At 35.4% G+C, this 24,270-nt stretch overlaps 2 protein-coding genes and 1 non-coding gene across 4 annotated transcripts in view; 1 reads left to right on the top strand and 2 right to left on the bottom strand.

Annotated features, from left to right (window-relative positions):
* Positions 1–4,507, bottom strand: part of LOC117342213 (vacuolar segregation protein PEP7-like) — a 35,228-nt gene extending 30,721 nt beyond the window's left edge. The window contains exons 1-4 of one of the 2 annotated variants that reach the window (XM_033904269.1): positions 4,390–4,507; positions 3,141–3,325; positions 2,724–2,823; positions 2,267–2,357 (exon numbers count right to left, since the gene is read on the bottom strand). In XM_033904269.1, coding sequence (XP_033760160.1) covers positions 2,267–2,357; positions 2,724–2,823; positions 3,141–3,282 — 333 coding nt within the window. In that variant the 5' untranslated portion in view covers positions 3,283–3,325; positions 4,390–4,507. The remainder of the gene's footprint in view (positions 1–2,266; positions 2,358–2,723; positions 2,824–3,140; positions 3,326–4,389) is intronic. The other variant, XM_033904268.1, reaches the window with a different exon arrangement.
* Trnan-auu lies at positions 3,421–3,492 on the top strand. The gene has a single exon. It is a non-coding gene; the product is annotated as a tRNA-Asn (tRNA).
* A 5,843-nt stretch (positions 4,508–10,350) lies between the features above and the next one.
* The window catches only part of LOC117342020 (transmembrane protein FAM155B-like), a 109,860-nt gene continuing 95,940 nt past the window's right edge, over positions 10,351–24,270 (bottom strand). Inside the window, exons 2-3 of the mRNA XM_033903966.1 lie at positions 20,119–20,299; positions 10,351–16,724 (exon numbers count right to left, since the gene is read on the bottom strand). Coding sequence (XP_033759857.1) covers positions 16,447–16,724; positions 20,119–20,299 — 459 coding nt within the window. The 3' untranslated portion in view covers positions 10,351–16,446. The remainder of the gene's footprint in view (positions 16,725–20,118; positions 20,300–24,270) is intronic.

Raw genomic sequence — 24,270 nt, 5'->3', positions numbered from 1 at the left:
ACTAAGGACATCACACCACTAACTAAGGACATCACACCACTAACTACGGACATCACACCACTAACTAAGGACATCACACCACTAACTAAGGACATCACACCACTAAGGACATCACACCACTAAGGACATCACACCACTAAGGACATCACACCACTAACTAAGGACATCACACCACTAAGGACATCACACCACTAAGGACATCACACCACTAAGGACTTCACACCACTAAGGACATCACACCACTAAGGACTTCACACCACTAACTAAGGACATCACACCACTAAGGACATCACACCACTAAGGACATCACACCACTAAGGACATCACACCACTAAGGACTTCACACCACTAAGGACATCACACCACTAAGGACTTCACACCACTAACTAAGGACTTCACACCACTAAGGACATCACACCACTAAGGACATCACACCACTAACTAAGGACATCACACCACTAAGGACATCACACCACTAACTAAGGACATCACACCACTAACTAAGGACATCACACCACTAAGGACTTCACACCACTAAGGACATCACACCACTAAGGACATCACACAACTAACTAAGGACATCACACCACTAAGGACTTCACACCACTAAGGACATCACACCACTAAGGACATCACACCACTAAGGACATCACACCACTAAGGACATCACACCACTAAGGACATCACACCAATAAGGACATCACACCACTAAGGACATCACACCACTAAGGACATCACACCACTAAGGACATCACACCACTAAGGACATCACCACTAAGGACATCACACCACTAAGGACATCACACCACTAAGGACATCACACCACTAAGGACATCACACCACTAACTAAGGACATCACACCACTAAGGACATCACACCACTAAGGACATCACACCACTAAGGACATCACACCACTAAGGACATCACACCACTAAGGACATCACACCACTAAGGACATCACACCACTAACTAAGGACATCACACCACTAAGGACATCACACCACTAAGGACATCACACCACTAAGGACATCACACCACTAAGGACATCACACCACTAAGGGACTTCACACCACTAAGACATCACACCACTAAGGACATCACACCACTAAGGACATCACATTCGATAAGGACATCACACACCACGAAGGACATCACCACTACATAAGGACCAGCACACCACTAAGGAACATCACAGCAATAATAAGGACATCACATACCACTAAGGACATCAGCCAATAAGGACAATCACACCACTAAGGGACATCACACCACTAAGGACATCACCCCACTAACTAAGGACATCACACCACTAACTAAAGGACAGCACACACATAAGGACATCACACCACTAAGGCATCACACCACTTAACGGACGTCACACCACTAAGGACATCACCCACTAAGGACATCACAACCACGAAGGACTTCACACCACTAAGGGACATCTAACCACTAAAGTGACATCCAAATCAACTACCACTAAGGACATAATCATACCACTAGGACATCAACACCACTACAGGACAATCACAACCACTAAGGACATCACACCACTAAGGACAATCACACCACCACTAAGTGACTTCACACCACTAAGGACATTCATCACCACTAAGGACATCACACCACTAAGGACATCACACCACTAACTAAGGACATCACACCACTAAGGACATCACACCACTAAGGACATCACACCACTAAGGACATCACACCACTAAGGACATCACACCACTACGGACTTCACACCACTAAGGACATCACACCACTAAGGACATCACACCACTAAGGACTTCACACCACTAAGGACATCATACCACTAAGGACATCACACCACTAAGGACATCATACCACTAAGGACATCACACCACTAAGGACATCACACCACTAAGGACATCACACCACTAAGGACATCACACCACTAAGGACTTCACACCACTAAGGACTTCACACCACTAAGGACATCACACCACTAAGGACATCACACCACTAACTAAGGACATCACACCACTAAGGACATCATACCACTAAGGACATCACACCACTAACTAAGGACATCACACCACTAAGGACATCACACCACTAAGGACATCACACCACTAAGGACATCACACCACTAAGGACATCACACCACTAAGGACATCACACCACTAAGGACTTCACACCACTAAGGACTTCACACCACTAAGGACATCACACCACTAAGAATCAGGTCCTGGACCTGATTAGTGAGCTTAGCTTGTACACAAGATATGCAAAACCTTACTTTGTACCGCTTCCCATCTGGGTCCGGGTTTGCAAGAGGGTTAAGTCTTCTTTTGTACTGAAGGCAATTTTCACAGAATGTCCCTCCGCATCTTAAATGGAGAAATGAATAGAGTAAAACAAAACCAAAAAGAAAGAGGAAGAAAACATACATCAAGTAGTTATTGCATACATGACCTCCTGGGAAGACAGACAGACAGATGGACGGATGGATGGACAAATGATAGATGGAAGGCCAACAAAGGGAAATGATGGTGGGCTAAAAATGAAAACAGGAAAAAAACCAATAAGAGAAAGTGATTTTTTGCTTATCATTTCTGATATTTAAACACAATCATACGACCAAAGAATCGATTCTAGACCATTTATTTCCTATTGATCTCTTCAGATCAAACTCATCACACCTTGTGATGAACTCAGTCCAAGTCTGAGCCAAAGTTTCTATGTTATATACAAACCTGCGACAGTGGTGAGCTCTCTGTATCAAAGACAACTTCACTTTGCATTCTTTGTTGGAACAATTGGAGCCTGGAGTTTTCCAATGTTTTCTTGTTATTTCTAAAAACAGTATATATATACATGTTACTGGAAACCATTGAAGATCGACGTTCGAAAATAAGAGTTCTCACAGGGATCATGGTTCTCCTTTTCATTTTAATTAGTGTATATGATAACAAGAAAAACCTCAACTAGCTAGCTAAGAGTGTTCAATACGATCCGAAGCTGGGAGAACCTACAAATGAAATCATATAGTCTAATAAGAAAACAAGAAATAACTTTTAACTATTTTTTTCCAAAAACACACAACAACCTGTTTGTTTCTAGTTTCAATGCTAGTTACATGTACATGGGCTATTTTACAAAATGATACTTGCCTTTCTTTTTGTTTTCAGAATCAGTTGAGCTTGCTGCAGTGTCAGCGGTAAGGCCAGCCAGCTCGACCTGTTTATTCCAAGCACTGTGACCTTCACCTTCAAATCCCCATGGTGACCGCCCAGATGGTGAAGTTGACATCATTAACAAGAAAAGTCACTCCAAAATAGAAACTTTTTCTTTATATCTGAAATAAATAATACAAATATATACAAGTAGAGGTACTTAATAATTGGACAATTGTTACATGTGTAGTGGGACTGGACTGGATCGATCATCGGTGACCAGGTAGCTTAATTGGTAGAGCATCCGGCTATTGTTCGGAGGTCCCGGGTTCGAACCCCGGTCTGGCCGCTACATTTTCTCCTCTCCTGTTACAAAATTGGCGCCCAACTAAAATACCCACGGTGGTGGTATAAGGGTCTCGTGTGTCTTCGAGGGCGAAGACTTGGAAAAAAGGAGGGAGGTGTGTAGTGGGACTGGACTGGATCGATCATCGGTGACCAGGTAGCTTAATTGGTAGAGCATCCGGCTAGTGTTCGGAGGTCCCGGGTTCGAACCCCGGTCTGGCCGCTACATTTTCTCCTCTCCTGTTACACATAAAATGATCATGAATCTTGTGCAATGAAGACTTTGTACTTCACAACAATTGTGATACAAGTAATATCAACATTATTATGCCAACCACATGTCTATGACATGGACACATGTACAGCTGGTACTCGGAATCTGTCAAAAGTTCTTGACGTGTTGAATCTCTAACATTGTTTGAGTGGGTAGACATGTCCCATGTTCCACTTACATATACAATTCCAGAATTTCAGAAACATTTTCTTCATAATGCTGTAGTACATAGGAGTGGCAAAATGCACGGCCAGACAAGGATTCGAACCTGCGACCTCCGAACACCAGCCGGATGCTCTATCAATTGAGCAACACGTCGCCGATGATCGACCCGGTCCAGTTCCGCTACAATACTACATGGTTCAAAAAAATTGTTATTATTTTGTGGGAAATGTGGTCCTGACAGTCTCCGAATGTAGGATTTAGCAACATCTTCTTTGAGCTTCTTCGAGAGCTTCTGTGAGTGGAAATGTGGCGCCCAGACCCCTCGCCATATTTTCTGTTTCTAACACTCCCTCGCCCCCAACATCAAATGATAGATTTTAAAGTCCCTGCGATGTACATCTTCGGATCATTATAACCATATTATAATTATCAATATTAACAGACATATATCATTATAATTACCTGTCACCTTAAATTTTAAACATCATCCGATGTTTAACATGTGATGTTTACAAACATGTTCACCCATATCTTATCTAAAAGTGAAAGTAAAAATCCCAAATGTTTCGGAAACCGGGCACATGATGATAACATCCGAGGATATCCGAACAAGCAAAAGGGGCGTTCGTGTATTGTAATGCGGCGCATTCGAATTGGTTTACACTAATTTTACGCTTTTGACTTCGTATTGGAATCAAACATGTTATGTCATTATAAATAAATATATATGCTTTCAAAAACTCATGTTAACGCCATAATCTCTCTATGTATCCGTCAGCATGATTGTTTAGATAAAAATCACTAGCTCGAACCGATCGGTAAACAAAAATGGAAGAATGTCAAACTGCAGCAACCATAGGCACGACTTTTTTTTAGACGGGGTTGGTTGTTACATGTACATGTACCATATAAGTACTGACAAGCCTATAGCACAAAGCATTAATCCGTGGTAAAACAGGAAGATGTAAAATAAAATCGTATGTGTCATTAAATCAAGTTTCTATATGAATTTAGGTTTTAAAAATAACAAGAAATATATAGTTTTAATGCTGGTGGTTATAATGTAAAACTGCTGGTGAAATAAATTAACGAACTAATTAATAAATGCGCAGTTTCAGCACAGATAACAAAATTATATCAGTTTGAACCATTTTTGGTGATAATAAGACTGCATTTGAATCAGGAATATGATTTTATTAATGTGTCATTTGAATAGATACATCCACTTATTCAGCTTGCATTCAATCTTAATTTTGTTTCGTCTTTAACTGCATGTCTACGGTTTGCATTTACCGCTACTTTGACCAATCACATACTTCATCTTGACCAGTAACGCTACCTGTCGCGTCATATCCGGGAACAAAAGAAAATTATACGGCTATGCCGAAAAATAACTCTCGTCTTGTTGTATGTCACTGATTTGTAGAGATAGAAAATTGTGTGTTATGTATCGAGGTGTCTTATAGGACTCCAGGTAGACTTGGAGTCCAAACGGAGTGCACTGTCACGACGTAATTTGTAATAACTTTTCAAATGTCATTATAAGTAATAAATAAGTATTTTGCTTATAGAATTAGGTCGAAACATGTATCAAGTGAAGATTATCTTTCCATCTGATGACAATTTATCCAGTAAAAATAACTTTGAAATGTGTATTACAAATTGCGTCGTTAGTACACATTGCGTGGTGACAGTGCACTCCAAGACCAAATGGAGTGCACTCGGAGTGCACTTGGGTGTAACCTTTAGTCTACACTCAACTGTATATAGTAAACTTATAATTATGTTCACATTTGTTCGTGCTCAGTTTTGACCCTATACTTTTTATAATCATGTTACATATCTCATACAATTTGTTAACATGATTAGTGATATACATTAACGCGTTTGATACGTAAAGACAGATATAGGTTATACACATACACATACACATACATAGTAGTATATACATGTATACCAAATGTACCACGCATTGCTCACTACATATATATAATGTATTTCTCAGTAAGAGTAAATGTTGATTAAAGAGGAACTAATATCTTCCTGGTCGGAGCTGTAGCTAAGATTTCATACCAGCATTTGTAGAAACATCAACTTTCACCTCATACATCATAAGTTTAATGTTTTATAATCAATTAATGTTTTTATACTTACATTGTACATGTATTTGTACCAGGGGCGGATACAGGACTTGATATGCCGAAGGAGCACAGATTGAAAGAAAAAAAAAATCTTTATTAATTTTAAATCTGTACCTCGCACTCCAGTAAGTATCGTATACGTATCTGACGACGAGCTATATAACATTCTGCTAATTAACATGCATTAACCTAAAAAAAGTTTTTATTCCCACTTTTTAAACATAAGTATAAAGATGTTTTATCGCCAAGAAAAGACTAGTTATGACAACTTAGATAAAGGATATGCTGGTGTAGTTTACATACACTACTAAATGGCACAACTTCCAAAAAGTTTAAGCTTATTATTTCCTTAGAGTTTTGTATATTATCAATAATTCTGATATATTCTAAACTTTAAATTATTTACGCGAAATTATATTTACAACAATATTAATAATAGTTGCTTTAGTAACACAATTTTGTTTCACACGATTATTTGATTTGTTTACATACCTAATACAAACCTTTGTTGTTTCTGGTTGCATGAAGTTACAACGAGCTTCGAACACGGTATATAAGGTCTTCGTTTTCTTCAGGTTAAGTTACCACAAATGCTATGATAGCCGATCACTCTGGATACTACCGGAAATAGTATATAATGATTATCCGTGAAGGACACGCGTAGGTCTAATTCTCGGAAACGTAAATGTATGTACATAGTTAGGTTATATGTGTATCACTTTAACTGATAGTCTAGTCACCCTACGCTAAAAATGGCCAAACCTCAAAGTGATTATTATACCAACACTTGTGTTACAGGACGGGAGACGATTGTAGAATATCGAGATATAGATAGTTTATATAGACTAGCGGATCCAGAGGGTGGTGGTCCTGGGGTCTGTTACATTGCTACGTTTACTATGCACTACGTTCAGGCGTAGTGCATAGTAAACGTAGCCATGTAACAGCTGATTTTAATCAGATTGGCGATGATCGCATATTGTGATTTTCATTTGTGGATAGATCTAAAAACATATATATAATTGGGAAATGGCTTCATACAAATGTATACAATATAAGTTTGAAAGCCTTTGCCCAATCCTTTTGTATATATTGATTTAAATAAAACATGTTTTAATTAAATCGAAAAATAATATGGCCGAATGTTGAAGCTTAATATATATAAACGGTCACGCACGCGTAACACACTGCGATCTCCTATTTCTGATCCGAAAAAAAAACATGTTTCAAAAGTCTTTTATTTTTGTTTTAGTCTATGTTGACTTTATAAATATGGTGTATTAACGAAAAGTCAATAACTTTCTCTACACGAGCAAGTTACAAACTTTCGATATTATTCTCGCACATGAAAGTCACGTCAGATATAACTTTGAATGCATCGATGAAGTCGTGCAACTTACTCTCTAGAAATTCTTATGAAACACCGATGTGACAACTGCTTATGCATTGATGACGGTTAGAATTACCTCCCTTTGAACGGACGGTACAAAGCCTACAGATATATTTTGGACTTACAAATAATGATATAAATTCGATAGTCGACAATAAAGTAACTCTTCTCATCAAACAGTACATTTATAGAACAAGCTATAGAATATCTTTGAATGTCAATATAAATCTTTCGCTATCAATATCATATGCTTAACATGTTTACAAATAGCTTCGTTTGATTTTATATCTAAGGAATTATCACCAGGCTTTCGTATGTTTTGTTACTGTACCATGATAGATGTCTAAGCATTGTATTTCTTTGTACATTATATAATGGGCGATGAAAATTAAAATATTTTCCGTCCTCTATACTACATGTATGTCCACATCGACAGGACGGACTGTCAGTTAATAAATAAGCTTATAATTGTGTATATGTGAGGATGCAGTAGTAATTTGTAATGTTGTGTGTTGAATATGATTTCAAAAAAAAAAAAAAAAAAAGATGAGTAAGAAAATACAAAATCAGGACAAGAATTACCCGTAATTATATGTCTCGACTGTCCCGTTTTGTCAATAAACTAAATTTTCAGCAAACTCCAAAAATAACCGAAAACCTCCATTTGATAGTATGTGCTACAGACATGTGTAAATATTGATGCATTGCAAAATAAATGTATAATTTTGTAAACTCACTAATTATCATAATTCACCTAAATATGACATTTTCCCCCGCCAACTCTAACTAAGAAGAAAATACATCTATACTATAAAATATATTCAAATTTGACTTAAATTCGATTTCAAGTCATTGGACGAAGCAATAAAGATATATATTAATACATTTTGTATATATCAAAATTTAGAGGTTTAACCGAAAAACAATCAGGATAATGTCTATAATTGAATGCAGCAAAATTCCAGGTTTGGTTGAAATAACACTGGTACTTTTGAGAAACTGAGCTAAACACAAACCGACTCCCCGCAGCGTTACTGGAGCATAAATTCAGGATGACATTCTGTAAATGAAGGCTGTATTGAGATTTCCACTATGTGATCTAAACTAACTATACACCGAGTTTTGTGTTGTGTTTGTATTTCCAACTGTCTTACCTTGTGTACAGTAATACATTCCATACGACGTTTGTATTTCCCACTGTCTTACCTTGTATACAGTAACACATTCCATACGACGTTTTGTATTTCCAACTGTCTTACCTTGTGTACAGTTACACATTCCATACGACGTTTTGTATTTCCCTCTGTCTAACCTTGTGTACAGTAACACATTTCGTACGCCATTTTGTATTTCCCACTGTCTTACCTTGTGTACAGTAACACATTCCATACGACGTTATGTATTTCTCACTGTTAAACCTTGTGCACAGTAAAACGTTCCATACGACGTTATGTATTTCCCACTGTCTTACCTTGTGTACAGTAACACATTCCATACGACGTTTTGTATTTCCCACTATCTCACCTTGTGTACAGTAACATATTCCATACGACGTTTTGTATTTCCCTCTGTCTTACCTTGTGTACAGTAACACATTCCATACGACGTTATGTATTTCCCACTGTCTTACCTTGTGTACAGTAACATATTCCATACGACGTTATGTATTTCCCACTGTCTTACCTTGTGTACAGTAACACACTCCCTACGACGTTTTGTATTTCCCACTGTCTTACCTTGTGTACAGTAACACATTCCATACGACGTTATGTATTTCCCACTGTCTTACCTTGTGTACAGTAACACATTCCATACGACGTTTTGTATTTCACACTGTTAAACCTTGTGTACAGTAATACATTCCATACGACATTTTGTATTTCCCACTGTCACACCTTGTGTACAGTAACACATTCCATACCACGTTTTGTATTTCCCACTGTCTTACCTTGTGTACAGTAACACATTCCATACGACGTTTTGTATTTCCCACTGTCTTACCTTGTGTACAGTAACACATTCCATACGACGTTTTGTATTTCCCACTGTCTTACCTTGTGTACAGTAACACATTCCATAAGACGTTTTGTATTTCCCACTGTCTTACCTTGTGTACAGTAACACATTCCATACGACGTTTTGTATTTCCCACTGTCACACCTTGTGTACAGTAACACATTCCATACGACGTTTTGTATTTCTAACTGTCTAACCTTGTATACAGTAACACATTCCATACGACATTTTGTATTTCCCACTGTCACACCTTGTGTACAGTAACACATTCCATACGACATTTTGTATTTCCCACTGTCTTAGCTCGAGTGCAGTAACTAATTCCATAAGACGTTTTCCAACTTCTCACCGTCTTAGCTTGTGTATAGTAACACATTCTTTACCACGTTTTGAACTTTGCACTATCTCAGCTTCTGTACAGTAACCAATTCCATACTTAATTTTGAATTTCCCACTGTCCTAGGTTGTGTTCAGTAAAAAATTCCATGCCATGTTTTGAACTTTCCACTGTCTTAGCTTGTGTACAGTAACACATTCCATACGAGGTTTCGAATTTTCCATTGTCTGAGCTTGTGTTCAGTTACATTTGATTCGACTTTTAGAACTTTCCACTGTCTTAGCTTGTGTACAAACTCCATATGTAATTGTGAATTTCCATGGTTTTCATCTTTTTTTGCATTTACATTTGGTATGACGCTTTGACCATTCCACTGTCATAGCTTGAGTGAAGTACCAAATTTCATACGATATTTTTCTCTTCCCACTGCTGTAGCTTGTGTGAAGTAATAAATGCCAAACGACAAACTTGTACGTAGTAATAATTTCCTATAAATCACTATCTTTTGCCAATAGACATTGAAAAGAAAACAAAGAACGTTTGCTTTTATTAAACTTGTATATATTTTCAAACAAACATATCACATTTAACATTATTTTTATTAACAGTCTCTACACAAAGGCCAAACAAGACATGTGAATCTTTTGGCAAATATTCAGGTAGAGAAGGGAGACAACCATACATATGCCTGTTTTTGAATTATGAGAAACCTAATCTCACATCTGATTGAGAGAACACGTCAAACATACTATGTATTTCTGTATGATATTATGATCTTAAGTATGGTATTGTATGATTTAGATCTGATAACACTCGCTACCATTCTATGTATATACACAAAGGAAGTTAGGAAACAAACAAATATACTGTAGTATTTAATGCTCTTCGTTAGGGTTTGCCATTTTTATTAGTCTAAGTAGTGTAACTGACTAAATCTGATGCTCCTAATTTGTGTCAAATCAATATCATTCTACTGAATAACATCTATGTTGAGATCGAGAGATATGTTGTATTTTACTTGAAAACGCATATGTGAAGTCCTACTAAAGCTGTAAGCAGGAACATTACAAACTGTTTCCTCTATCATTAGCCCATGAGTTCAGACAAGTTTACCTGTCTGTTCCCACACTTTAATATCTATCAAGTAACAATTATTAATTTCATTCCATGTTATCAAAATGTTCTTTTAAGAAATAGTTGTTGAAATTACAGTCTATGAAAATGATAAATGTTATAAAACGTCGTAATTAAATCTAGTTCCAATTTTTATTAATTTAATTATCAATATAAAAGCATGAAATGAATATCGCGTTTTAGATGCTATGATGATAAGTTTAGCAGGATTTGAGACAAATTCATCAGTTCTTACAATTTATCGTCCCATTCATTTCACAAAACTATAATTTAGTCCTAACATTAAGGGTCAACTATTTCAATGTTTGTTACCCTCTTAAATGTTCATTCCTCAATATTAACAAATGCCAAATTATGATTTTGGTGTTGTACTTATTTTCTTCTTTCGTTTTGTTTGATCGCCCATTGGTTCTCCTGATGAAAAAAATCGTCACCATAATGAGTGAAGAAGTGTTTCAAAGAAATGACGGATTCAAGGACGAGGTACTCAGCCCTATGACCTAATTGTGGGCTGTTGTAATTATTTTCTTCTTTCTTTTTGCTTGATCGCCCTTGTTTATCCACATGAAAAAAACGTCGCCACTACGACATAATTGTGAGCTATTGTAAAAGTATTCGTGCAAAAATCTTACAGATGAGTTCATTAAAACAGTTATTGTCTGATGAATTTGAGGAAATACATTGTTTCGCTAAAATGCTTTGGAGGTATATTGCTATTGCACACGGTCCAAAATTACAAATAGTACACATCTTATAAAAAAAAACTAGCGCTGCTATCAAAATATGTGCTACCTGATAAAGTCTTAAACTATCATCCAGTTCTAAAACAAAATCAAAAGAGAAACAATAGATACCCTCCCTTATAATGTTAACTTAAAGTCTGCTCTCCGTGGGGACAGTACTCTTCTTCCAGATCAAAATGAAGATATATTCCTTACTGTTCAATGTTTTATTCTAGAAAGCAGACGCTTCTCAAATTGATATCGTATATCAAGAGCTCGATCGGGTGATTCTTGGAGCTTCATCTGTCTTTCAATGGCATCATATCTCTAAATATAATACATATATAACATGTTTATCATAATAATGTATTAAATAGAATACGCGCCAACATTTATCATGTACATACTGGTACTGACACAGTTGGGACATGGATTAAGATTTTGAATTATGATCTTCATTATTACCTAATTTTTCTGGTTTAAACTTTGTATTTAAGTTACCATATCCATGCTCTTTTGACTTACCGTCGCCTGTATATATTTTGCTATTTCTTTTATAAGGAGACGAATTAACATAAGCTTTAGGCTTGTTTTCGAATCCTTACATTCATGTAATGTGTACAACTTTGCTGTTTACAAAATAAAATACTGTTTAAACCAAAACAAAATCTAGAAACTAGACATCATTGCGATTCAAATGGTTATTTGTAAGTAGTAAACAATGTGATGTTATTTTCTGTGAATCATGTTTGCGATATTGAATTTGGATGACGAGACAAATTCACCAATTCAAACATTAGTGGGTACAACCTACACATATCGATCGTGTATAATAAATCACACTCGAAGTTAGTTAAAATGTTAAATATATTCAAACGGGCGGACAGAACAGGTAAACAGTGAATTAAATGATTGTTGAAAGACTATTAATAATTGGCTGGAACTTACAGAAAAAATACAAACATCCTACACCAGAATCATTGGAACGGAGTAGTATTATATGTAATTCGGGGATATTAATACTTTTGCGTTAAATTTGGGTACCAGTTAAACATGTTTTATTAAAAAATGACCTAATATCACTATATGACGGGGAATCGTATATATGTGATGAATAAGTAAGCATTATAACAAAACAGCAGTTTACAAACTTTCAAACCTTGTTATGACACAAAAGTTATTATCGTTTCCTAGTATCAGCTATAATTACTTTCCTATTCCTTCATCAGAGTTAATGTGTCAGTATCTTTGCCTTACGGCTCACCATGGTGACCAAATCAACAATCTAATTAGTAAAATTTACTACAGATTTGATTTAACTTTTTATCAAAAATTTCTATTTGATGCATTTAAAAGGATAAATGCAATAGTTTGATTAATAAGATTTACAATAGATTAGCCTGAACCCTTAATTAAAAATTGCTTTTGTTTTGCATTCAAAAAGATAAATACAATAGCTAAATAAGTAAAATTTACTTAAGATTTTCCTTAACTCATTAATTCAAAATTGCTATTTTCTGCATTTAAACGGATAAATACAATAGTTTAATTAGTAAAATTTACTATAGATTTTCCTTAACTCTTTAATTAAAAACTGCTATGTTTTGTTTTTAAAATAATAAATACAATAATTTAAGCAATTGTCAATTATAACGTCTAATGTTTGACACAAGAATTACCCTTTATCATGGTAAGAAATGATTATATTATATCAATGTGTACATAAATGTAGCGATTTTTGAAAACAATGTGATAAAGGCGATGCAATGTCAAGATATTATTTTAATATGTGACCTGTTAAGATATTAGTTGAATATTTGACAAATCAGAATCGGATATTTCATGTTGTATTCGTTAATATTACTACCTAGTTTGATCATGCTGTATAACTTCAAAACTCCCGACGTGCAATAGTACTGTAATATAGCCAACATGGTTATGTCTTTGGATATCATTAGGATTTACTGCAAGGAAAAAATCATTCACATGCTTTTGGACATGTACTACGTAAACCTTCTCAAATATTTCTCAAACTGCCTAATTTTTCCTTCACAAAACATTAATTTGTGTTTATTATTTCTTACATATTTACATATTTGTTCACCTAAAAAACAGGTAAAAAATGAAATAAATCGGCTTTTTAACGTTCGTATCAGCACAGTTTCTAACATTATACTGATACAGGCAGAGGTAGCACCTATGGTATATGTGCTTTATTCCAGGTTACTTTGCCCGCATGTATATAACTTTTAATTTCAAACAAAACACATATTAAATATACTTCAATCAGAACGTCACTACACGCTTTTTATGTCTTTGTAGCAACACAATCACACGTAATTCCTTTCAACTTCAATTTATCAAATAACACAACTGTTGTAGTTTAAATTGATATAAAACCACGCACTGCACGCATTCAAAAATCCACCTCCTTTTAATGCATCTGTCAACTGTCAAACCGACGGAACGCACACACACACTTTTATCTTCCGTAGACAACACACCACTTAACACATTTGACTTATATACTATATACACAAACAAGACACTCCAACACGTGGATCGTCCACCTTTGTTTACAATTCACCGACATCCACCTGGAAGATATCATAATATATGAACATCTACATTGTCTGTATAGGTATTTACAGTATTATATCTTACATAAGTTTGAGCTAACTACGTCTAACGTTAAATAATATGACGCTATGTGTTGTTTGCTTGTTTGTCGTAACGAAACTACCAACATAGATACAGATACTTATGAACAGAATGCGAGACGTATAATGACAACTTCGACCTAGTAATACATCAATAATATTGTTTATACCATATGAAACCAAACACAAAATCAAACTAAAAATGAAGCGTAGGTTGAAGGCTTGTCAGGTTATCAAAGGTAATTTCCTTTAAAAACTCGACAGCGATCAAAGAAATGTTAGAATTCTTAACAGCTGTAAACTTGGAGTAACAGCCTTTTAATAGCATAAACGTGAGTTATCAATCTGAATACATGTAGGTGTTTATGACACCAATCCAATAAAGTTGTATTTTTTATTCTGTTAGGACGGGCCGTGATGCAGTGTACCAAACTGTACATCAGTAACACATATCTGTTTTACGACTATCCCGTGCCAATTAAATTGCATTTTTGTGATGATTAAATAATATTTCATTCATAAGTAATATCACACCCTGGTAATGGGAAATGTCGTAAAAACACAAAAATGAGTACAATTTCACATAGCAAAATTATCACATCTAATGAGGGAACTAGCCTTAAAAATAACAATTAAACCAACATTAAACTTATACAAATCTGCAATAAGTTAAAGCACAATAAATATGCAAGCATATTGGAAAGTTACAAACCTCTTAGTAAGTTAAAAATGTTCTCGAACATACTAGAAAATATTAAAACTCGACTGTTGAATTATTGTTAAAACAAATGATTTTATATATAAAGTATATTTCAAAATATCACAAAAGAATATGTTATAAAGTATATGCTACGTTACAAATATCCCAGACCAATATAAGTTATATGGCCCTTGCTTAATTACACCTGGCCACAGGTTTATTGGAAAAAGCGAAATTAGCAATCCACATATTTAGTATAACAGTCTACCCTGTTTCAATATTTGAAGAACATTTATAAAGTACTAGACTATTGTTTTGGTTTTCGAAGGAGAATATTCATTATGTAATGCAAATTATCCAATTGCAACATAATGCATACTTAACGTACTAGCTTTTACAATTACATAAACTTTCGTTCGGTGTTATTCAGTTTGAAATAATATCAGTAAAACTTATACTATATATATAAAACAAACCATATGTATACAAATAATGTTTTGAGGTTGTGATCAGAACAGGTAATATGGACACAGCGATTAAGTGCGAAAGTCTAGTTGGGGAGATAACCATATATATGTGTAGGGACGCTTTTGACTAGGATAAAAATATGTACAAAATTTGGTGCTTATTTTGAGTTACATATCAACAAAAAATATTGACGATATCATAATTCCAAAAATGAAAATCAATCAAACTCTGTTCTATATCCTATACGTCTACACTAGATGAGGCAATCCACCACACAATCAGTCGTTGAACATAATGCTATACGAAACGTAAGGCTATGTAAGCAGTAAAAAAAAAAAAAAAAATAGAGATCTAGATAATTGGTATTAACTTAAACATGATAATATATATATATATATAGTATTGGGTTACAATAGGCGGATCCCTGAATGTATATGGAAGTACTAGTACTGATACACAACTTTTTCATTGTAGACACAGGATTCCATAGCAGAATGGTCAAATAGTTTTCCTTTTAGGAATTTCTGGTAAGCTGAAATGAAAATTTTTCAGAAATCTCATTTTTCAAATCCATTTGCGGTCTATATAAAAACCCGGATTTCAAGTTAATTCTCGGCCTCTAGATTTTCACTATCTCAGCTCTATAAATAATTACGATTGTGACGTCATTGTGTAATCTTCACATACGTCGCCTCATTTGATTATCATTTCATGACGGCATAATAGGACATTTCTTGCATTTTTACGTAAAATGTGGCAGACATGTTTTTACTGAATAACACGGGAACCATTTGAAAATGATTGCTATATGACTATTCTTCACAACTATAGGGTATTCCAATTTCTGAAGAGTCGTAACTAAACTTCTGTCACACGTTTCCGCACATAATATAATTGGTTCACATTGGTATGATGGATAGAAATACTGTACACTATATACAGGGGACCTATCTATGTCCAGCCTATCGATAGGTATTGTAATAACGTCCTAACTATACACAGGTTTAACACATATAGTACAATGTTCACTAAACTGGGTCTTTGTAGAAGCGCAAGTCTTTCACTTGATTTACTTCTGGGTGTGATTTTGGTGGAATCGGTAGATTCGTTTGTGATAGATGATGTTGTGGTAATGTCCTCCGATTTGCACGGAAATTCACAGTCATTAGTTCTCAGGTGACAATCTCTGTAACAACTGGAATAGGGTTCTTCCCTGTGTATATCACGATCTGTAAACAACAACAACATTAAGTTAGTAAACAAAGCCAGAAGGCACATACATAAGTAAATACATAAGTGAATATATTGCCTCAATTCTACTATTTTGAGTTACGTCCCTTCTTCCGATGATAGTTCATGAATGAAATTTGTCTCTATGTATTGTTCATAAACATACTTTGATATCTAGTTTAACAAAAATAATCGCATTAACGTTTTAGATTGGTGAAAGTTATTATTTTTTTACGGTACAAAAAAATTATTACCCCCAGCTGGAAATATCCTAGATGTGTGTAAACAATTATGACTAAGCAGTAATTGTAGACACACTTATGTATTTGATAGGAGCTGCCAGGGTTGGGGAGCTCTGGGTTCGTCTCCCCGAAAAATATTGTTGTCCTCACGTTATCATGGTTCCGTTGAACTCATGAGGCAACTTTTAGTTTCAAGATAACGCTCTTTGCAATGGAAAATGGTGCACAGTGGATGGCTATAATTGTCTTGATATACATGTAAATCATTGTATCGAAGTATCATTGATTAGAAATATGGTAAAGAATCGGTAAATTCGCTCATGGTAAGTTAACCCACAGGCGTCTGCTTCTGGTTAGTATTAATAGAAAAAGATACTATCCCCTTCTCCTACTATATCCACAAGGTGTAACACTCGACAGACCGGAAGTGGGTGGTGAGCTTGTTGATATAGTAGGAATAAGGGCTAATATTTTGTTCCCATTTATACTAAGCAGAAGCAGACGCCTGTTATTCCTGTCCCACTATTCAACTCAATGGTAGCATTTTCATAGATCGTTAATACACATGTAGCTACCCACAAATTGTTTCTCCTAAACAAAGTTTATGTTTAAATCAGAACATATACATTATATAGGTCAAATGCAGGCTATCAATATCATCGAAAATCCGACACGGCTTTAAGCAGACAACAAAAGGCAAACACGTGTAAACAATAATAACCTACACCTTTGTTTGATATTTGAAATAATCAATAACATAACAGGCCAGGTACGCAAACACGAGATCAACGTTTACGCCCATGGCTACAAGTATCACAGCAATATAAAGATGACGTTCATGTTGCGATGGCAACTACGCCATAACTAAAACTGTAGATGTAACCTATTAATAGAAAGTAGTATCATTTCTTAGCGTTGGCTTATGTAGAAACAAACAAATATCATATTACTTCGGCAGATCGATGGAGTTAAGGTGCCACAATATACACATATATTTCTTAGTAACTAAGACGGTTGTGTTCACTCGGAGTACGTATACTATATTGACAGCAAAATATTTGTGTTTGTCTGTTTGGGATACTTAGTTTATCACACGACTGAATACTGACTTCTTATTGGCTACATTAAACGGATATTATGAGGCAATCAAATTTGGCGCAAGATTGAACGCGAATCTATTGTGACGTCACTGTTTGTACTGGACATGGGCGATGAAAATGTCTGACGCTGACAGGTCCACCGGTGGTGAAATATTAAGTTGAATATTGAAATGAACAAAATAAAATGTAAGTGTGATATACTAAAACATTATTGCCGTCTTTTGAAGACATAATGATATAATATTGTCATCTCGAGATGGTATAGTAACAGAGCTGGACCTGAAAGTACTATTCCATCCCGAAGCAAACAATGTCAGATCAGCTTGCCCTCAGAAGAAGGAAATAATATCTTAATACTTTCAGTACTGCGAACATAAAGACCAAAGGAATTAGGTTGTTTCTTTCCCGCTGTTTTTGATGTTTACTAGGTCAAGATAATCATTGTGTTTCTTCAACAAGTTTGCTAACATGAACATGATGGATCTAATTATGTTAAAGTCTCTTTAGAAGGAGAGCGAGAGAGAGCTCTTTCTTTTTCCCATAAAAGATTGTCATATTTACCGGGATCTACCGTCTGATGAGATCTAAAATCCGGGTAGAAATGGTCTCATCAATTTATCCGATTTCTAAGTCTAAAGTCACGGATGAAAAACACCACACCAAACAAAAGTTCACTAGTACTAACTAAACATTACCAGGTCGTGGCTTCACATTTTTGGCTTCTGGACAAAACGAGGAGAAACCAGAATTCTCTTTAATTGGCAAAACACACAAAGATAGTAGTTGGAAGACGGAAGGTTTTAAAATAGCCTGAAGGCAAGTTAGATGAATTTGGAAACGGATTTATATAAGTTGCTACAACTTATTTCTGGATCCTATTCTTTTGTATTGTACTATGTTGAATGCTAATGTTGAATTCTAAATGATTTTTTTTATTAAGACAGCTACATTACCTTATATATTAATTTGACAATCATTATGTTAGTAATAATAAGCATAACTGGTCCGTATACTTACATGTACAAAAATAAGTGTATATTTTGTGTTACATATATATACAAGTAATCCAAACGGAAACAGGAGCAAACTGATATTGAAAGATTTCAGTGGATTATACAAAGATAATCAAGTTATTAGCTTTTGGTTTGGTTTATTTTGTTTAACGTCCTTTTAACAGCCAAGGTCATTCAACGACGTGCCAGGTTTGAAGGTGGAGGAAAGCCGGAGTACCCGGAGAAAAACCACCGGCCTACGGTCAGTACCTGGCAACTACCCCACACGTAGGTTTCGAACTCACAACTCAGAGGTGGAGGGCTAGTGATAAAGTGTCGGGACACCTTAACCACTCGGCCACCGCGGCCCCTAAAGTTATAAAGTTATTAGCACAATTCAAAATAAATTGAAAGTTCAATACAGTAGAGCAAAGATTAATTATACTGCACCATATAGCTGTTTCGTCCTTCTTTAACTCGTCAATGATACTGAGGACTTAAAGTGTAAACAACAGGAGGCGACAAAAACAAAACTCGAAATAGATCAAAAAAATGTCAAAACCTGGATGGAGATGTGAAAAAGACCCATACTTCAATAAATAATTTTTAATTTTGATATTGTATAAAAGACGCTATATAACATTCCATTTTTCATTTTTCTCACGGATTGTGCAAAGACACGATATTAGCACATTTCAATATAAATTGCGAGTAAGATACCGTAGAGCCAAAAATTAATAAAACAGCTGTTTTGTCGTGATAGGATTCATCAGTGATGCTTGTGTAAGAGCCTTAAATGTTGGTACCTAGTATAGGACAGAGGAAACTCATAAAGGTGTAAAGAAATCCCAAAAATGGATGGGGATGTTCAACAACCCCATAATTCAATAAATTTCATAATTTTTACTATTTGTTTTCAAAAGAACGTCAAAGTAGTTGCAACAGGCGAATAAAGATAATAGCTTGGCATAATGACGATAGTACGCGGTTGACCCGTACCAGGTCAACTGATTTAGAGAATTATTCTACCATGGAAAAACATTATTTTGTGTGACTTACCTTTGCATATGAAGCTTGGGTCTCCTGCTTGAGCGTAGGACGTATTTGGACGAAAAAATGGGCACTTGCGCTCTACCTCCATACACGTATTTGGACAGGGCGGTACTGGTGTGTCTCTATCGAAGTAGCATGTGTGGTAGTAGTTTATATGTAATGAGCATAGCCACTTTCTATACGCAGTCTGAAAAATAGGAAAGAAAACAAATTTTTCAATTCCAGTTGAAATTAAAGTAATATGTATGTAAATATTGGTGTTTAAGCATCTCTCTCACCTAGCTTGGCATATCTTCATGCATTAAATATTTCATTTCCGTGCCTCAATATTGGTGAATATCGTTGACAGTGGTTTAATCTGACTATTAATTTTAAAAAGATCGCCAGCGTCCGATATTATGAACTTCATATCAAGTCCCGATACCCTTGGGATATTCTTTCTTCCTCTTGTGGAATGTTTGACCTTTTATTAAATAAGAGTACATCCTTTATAATGAGACACCTGTGTTGTTCAGACTTTAACCCAGTTCACATTATGTAAAGAAGCAGCTACTGTTATTTTCAATATAGATGATACTTAGAAATATCCCATATTTCTGCCTTTTTTAACTGATCAAGTCTTTAGGGCATCCAACACCTCCTATTTCAGATTTGTTTAGTTATAGATAGGGGTAACTACTATTTCAGATTTGTGTAGTTAGAGGTGAATATAATACCTATTTCAGATTTGTGTAGTTAGAGGTGAATATAACACCTATTTCAGATTTGTGTAGTTAGAGGTGAATATAACATCTATTTCAGATTTGTGTAGTTAGAGGTGAATATAACACCTATTTCAGATTTGTGTAGTTAGAGGTGAATATAACATCTATTTCAGATTTGTTTAGTTAGAGGTGAATATAACATCTATTTCAGATTTGTGTAGTTAGAGGTGAATATAACATCTATTTCAGATTTGTGTAGTTAGAGGTGAATATAACACCTATTTCAGATTTGTGTAGTTAGAGGTGAATATAACACCTATTTCAGATTTGTGTAGTTAGAGGTGAATATAACATCTATTTCAGATTTGTGTAGTTAGAGGTGAATATAACACCTATTTCAGATTTGTGTAGTTAGAGGTGAATATAACACCTATTTCAGATTTGTGTAGTTAGAGGTGAATATAACATCTATTTCAGATTTGTGTAGTTAGAGGTGAATATAACACCTATTTCAGATTTGTGTAGTTAGAGGTGAATATAACACCTATTTCAGATTTGTGTAGTTAGAGGTGAATATAACACCTATTTCAGATTTGTGTAGTTAGAGGTGAATATAACACCTATTTCAGATTTGCGTAGTTAGAGGTGAATATAACATCTATTTCAGATTTGTGTAGTTAGAGGTGAATATAACACCTATTTCAGATTTGTGTAGTAAGAGGTGAATATAACATCTATTTCAGATTTGTGTAGTTAGAGGTGAATATAACACCTATTTCAGATTTGTGTAGTTAGAGGTGCATATAACACCTATTTCAGATTTGTGTAGTTAGGGGTAGAGTTAACACCTACATGTATTTCAGATTTGTGTAGTTAGAGGTGAATATAACACCTATTTCAGATTTGTGTAGTTAGAGGTGAATATAACACCTATTTCAGATTTGCGTAGTTAATTGTAGAGATAACGAATATATGAGATTTATTGAGAGACAAAATCTATCTTTAGATTTGTGTAGGCTATCGATACTATTTATATGTGTGTGTAGGTGGTAACTATAAATTCTATGTTTAGATCTGCAGGCACAGATCGTTAGTTTTATATTGACAAACTGAGTTCTACGGGCAAGGTCTACGGAGTAGTGACATCTTCGATCAATACACAGGTTTTCACTGCACGTGTGTCACCGGTTTGATTAGATAGTTTTTCATTCGTGTCTTTTATGTTGAAAGATGTGCTATATTTGTTACAATAGCTTCGATAACATAAATCACTTCCCTACATTTCTATTATGACGTCAATTGTTTTGTAATTACGTAATTGTCTACGTCACTGGCGGGAAGGGCTCATAAAACTGTCCTGTCAGTTTATTATAGCTAATCGATAACAATGCACACTGGTGATGTTGTGTATTTACAATCAATGGTGCCAATATCAAGGTTGACACGTAAGCCAACTATTTTCAGACATTCATAAAAGTCTCGATACAACTAAAGGATCCGCTCATCGTAAAATACCGAATATATGCGAACTCTCAATTTAAAGAGCGGAAATGCCAAGACACAGGGAATTGAAATAATGAAAGTTTAGACCATTACGTTTTGTTTAGTCTAGAAATCCTCGACATTTTGATGCTCAACAGAATGAAACACAAGATGGCAGGTAATGTCCTAGGTAGTCGAAGACGGATAAAATGACAAAAAGAAATCTGGATCAATTTAAGTGCTTTAGGTGACCCTTTCCCACCTGTAATCAAGATTATCATTCAACAGCTTTTTGAGATGAGCATGCTCGTTCATCCGTGACAATTTGGGGCCAATAAATATATATTTCCTGTATTCCTTATCGCCCATTGTAACCAGTGCGAATGTACTCACGGGAAGTCGTCCATGTAAATCGCTGATAAAGCTTTATTAAGTCCACATGTTTTACGAATTACCTGATTCAGGGATTATTGTTTTGAAACTGGAAACCTTACATTATGTATCTAAAACCTGCTTACTAGGCCATGGTATAACTTACGGCTAATTTCCGTTTCTCATATGCTCAGTAGATTTTATCTCAGAGGAAAAAGGGACGAACTCGTCGATATACAGAAAATAGCGAAATGATATTCCCTAAAAGATTAATTACAGTAAGTATTTTTTGACGTTATTAGCCCTTTATTCCGATGAAATGAATGATTGTAGGATATTTATTTACATATTTAGCATAAACACCTATTATTTTTCATGTATATGCCAGCAAAACCACAATGCTCAGTCAACACATAATGCTTTTCTAATTTAAGCAATTAAGGATATTTAGGTAAATTAGAATGCAGCATCAGTGTAAGTATCCGGTATTTATCGCAACATTATCAACATATTGTTAATGTCATCGCCTCACTTTGGGCTTCAGCTGAGCGTTCGCCCCTGTGAAGAAGGTTTGTGGATATGTCCCATGACAGAGGCAGTCACTACGTTTAACGTTCAGTAGTTTCAGAGTTGGGAAAGTTCGCCTGTGTCAGTTTACTGTGACCGGGTGAGGTGTCTCGTCCCAGATATCTTAAGCAGTATATGTCAGTGAGGTAGCACTATCTAGTCAGCATCAGTTTCTCGCTCTCACAATGATGTAAACACAAACATATCACAGTCTCCTAAAACACATATTCACCACACGTATAAATCGTGCACATTGGGCAGGGGGAAGGGTCCCGAAATGACAACAGCTGTTAAGCAATGCACAACCAAAGTTAATGTACCACAATCCTCGTCAACGAAGATGTAAATGTTAGTGTTGATTTTAACATACTACTAGTTTAGACCTGATGACTCACAATCCTTGTTTACTTCATGTGAAACACACAATGTCGTGAACATTGATGGCATACGACTTTCTTAAACTAAAACATTACATAGAAGCGATGAGATTATACAAACAATTCTAACCGAGCCACACTACGGACCTGATGCTCGGGGAGGGGTTTCCATCCTTATATGTTTAAAAGCTGAGATTTTAAGTATATTAACCATATGGTATTATAGGTCCAATATCCATATATTTGAATTGATTCATGATTCATGAGGATCACTTTTAAGGGTGAAGTATTTAACCCTGTTTGTAGTTTGTTCACATTTTAAGCAGATAAATATATATATATATATATATATCTTCCATTTATAGATTTCGTTTGTACGATAAGCACCAAGGTCGTCTGGATTTAACGATAACGCCGTATTCCTTGTAACAATGATAGAAACTGTTACAGGCTTCAACGCATTAGTCTGGACTCCATATTTGGAACAATCAACCAAACCTTGGGGGGCGGGCACTAAAATAGCTGACTGGATACATTTGGGGAGTCTATGTCAAGTCATCAAACATTTACTGTTGAAAAACAAACATTTTAACCAGCATGCCCATTTGGGGAGTCTATGTCAAGTCATTAAACATTTACTGTTGCAAAATAAACAT

This window comes from Pecten maximus, chromosome 14 (genome assembly GCF_902652985.1).
Source record: "Pecten maximus chromosome 14, xPecMax1.1, whole genome shotgun sequence".
In the NCBI taxonomy this organism is placed as follows: Eukaryota; Metazoa; Mollusca; class Bivalvia; order Pectinida; family Pectinidae; genus Pecten; species Pecten maximus.
This window is presented reverse-complemented; position numbering and strand designations above follow the sequence as displayed.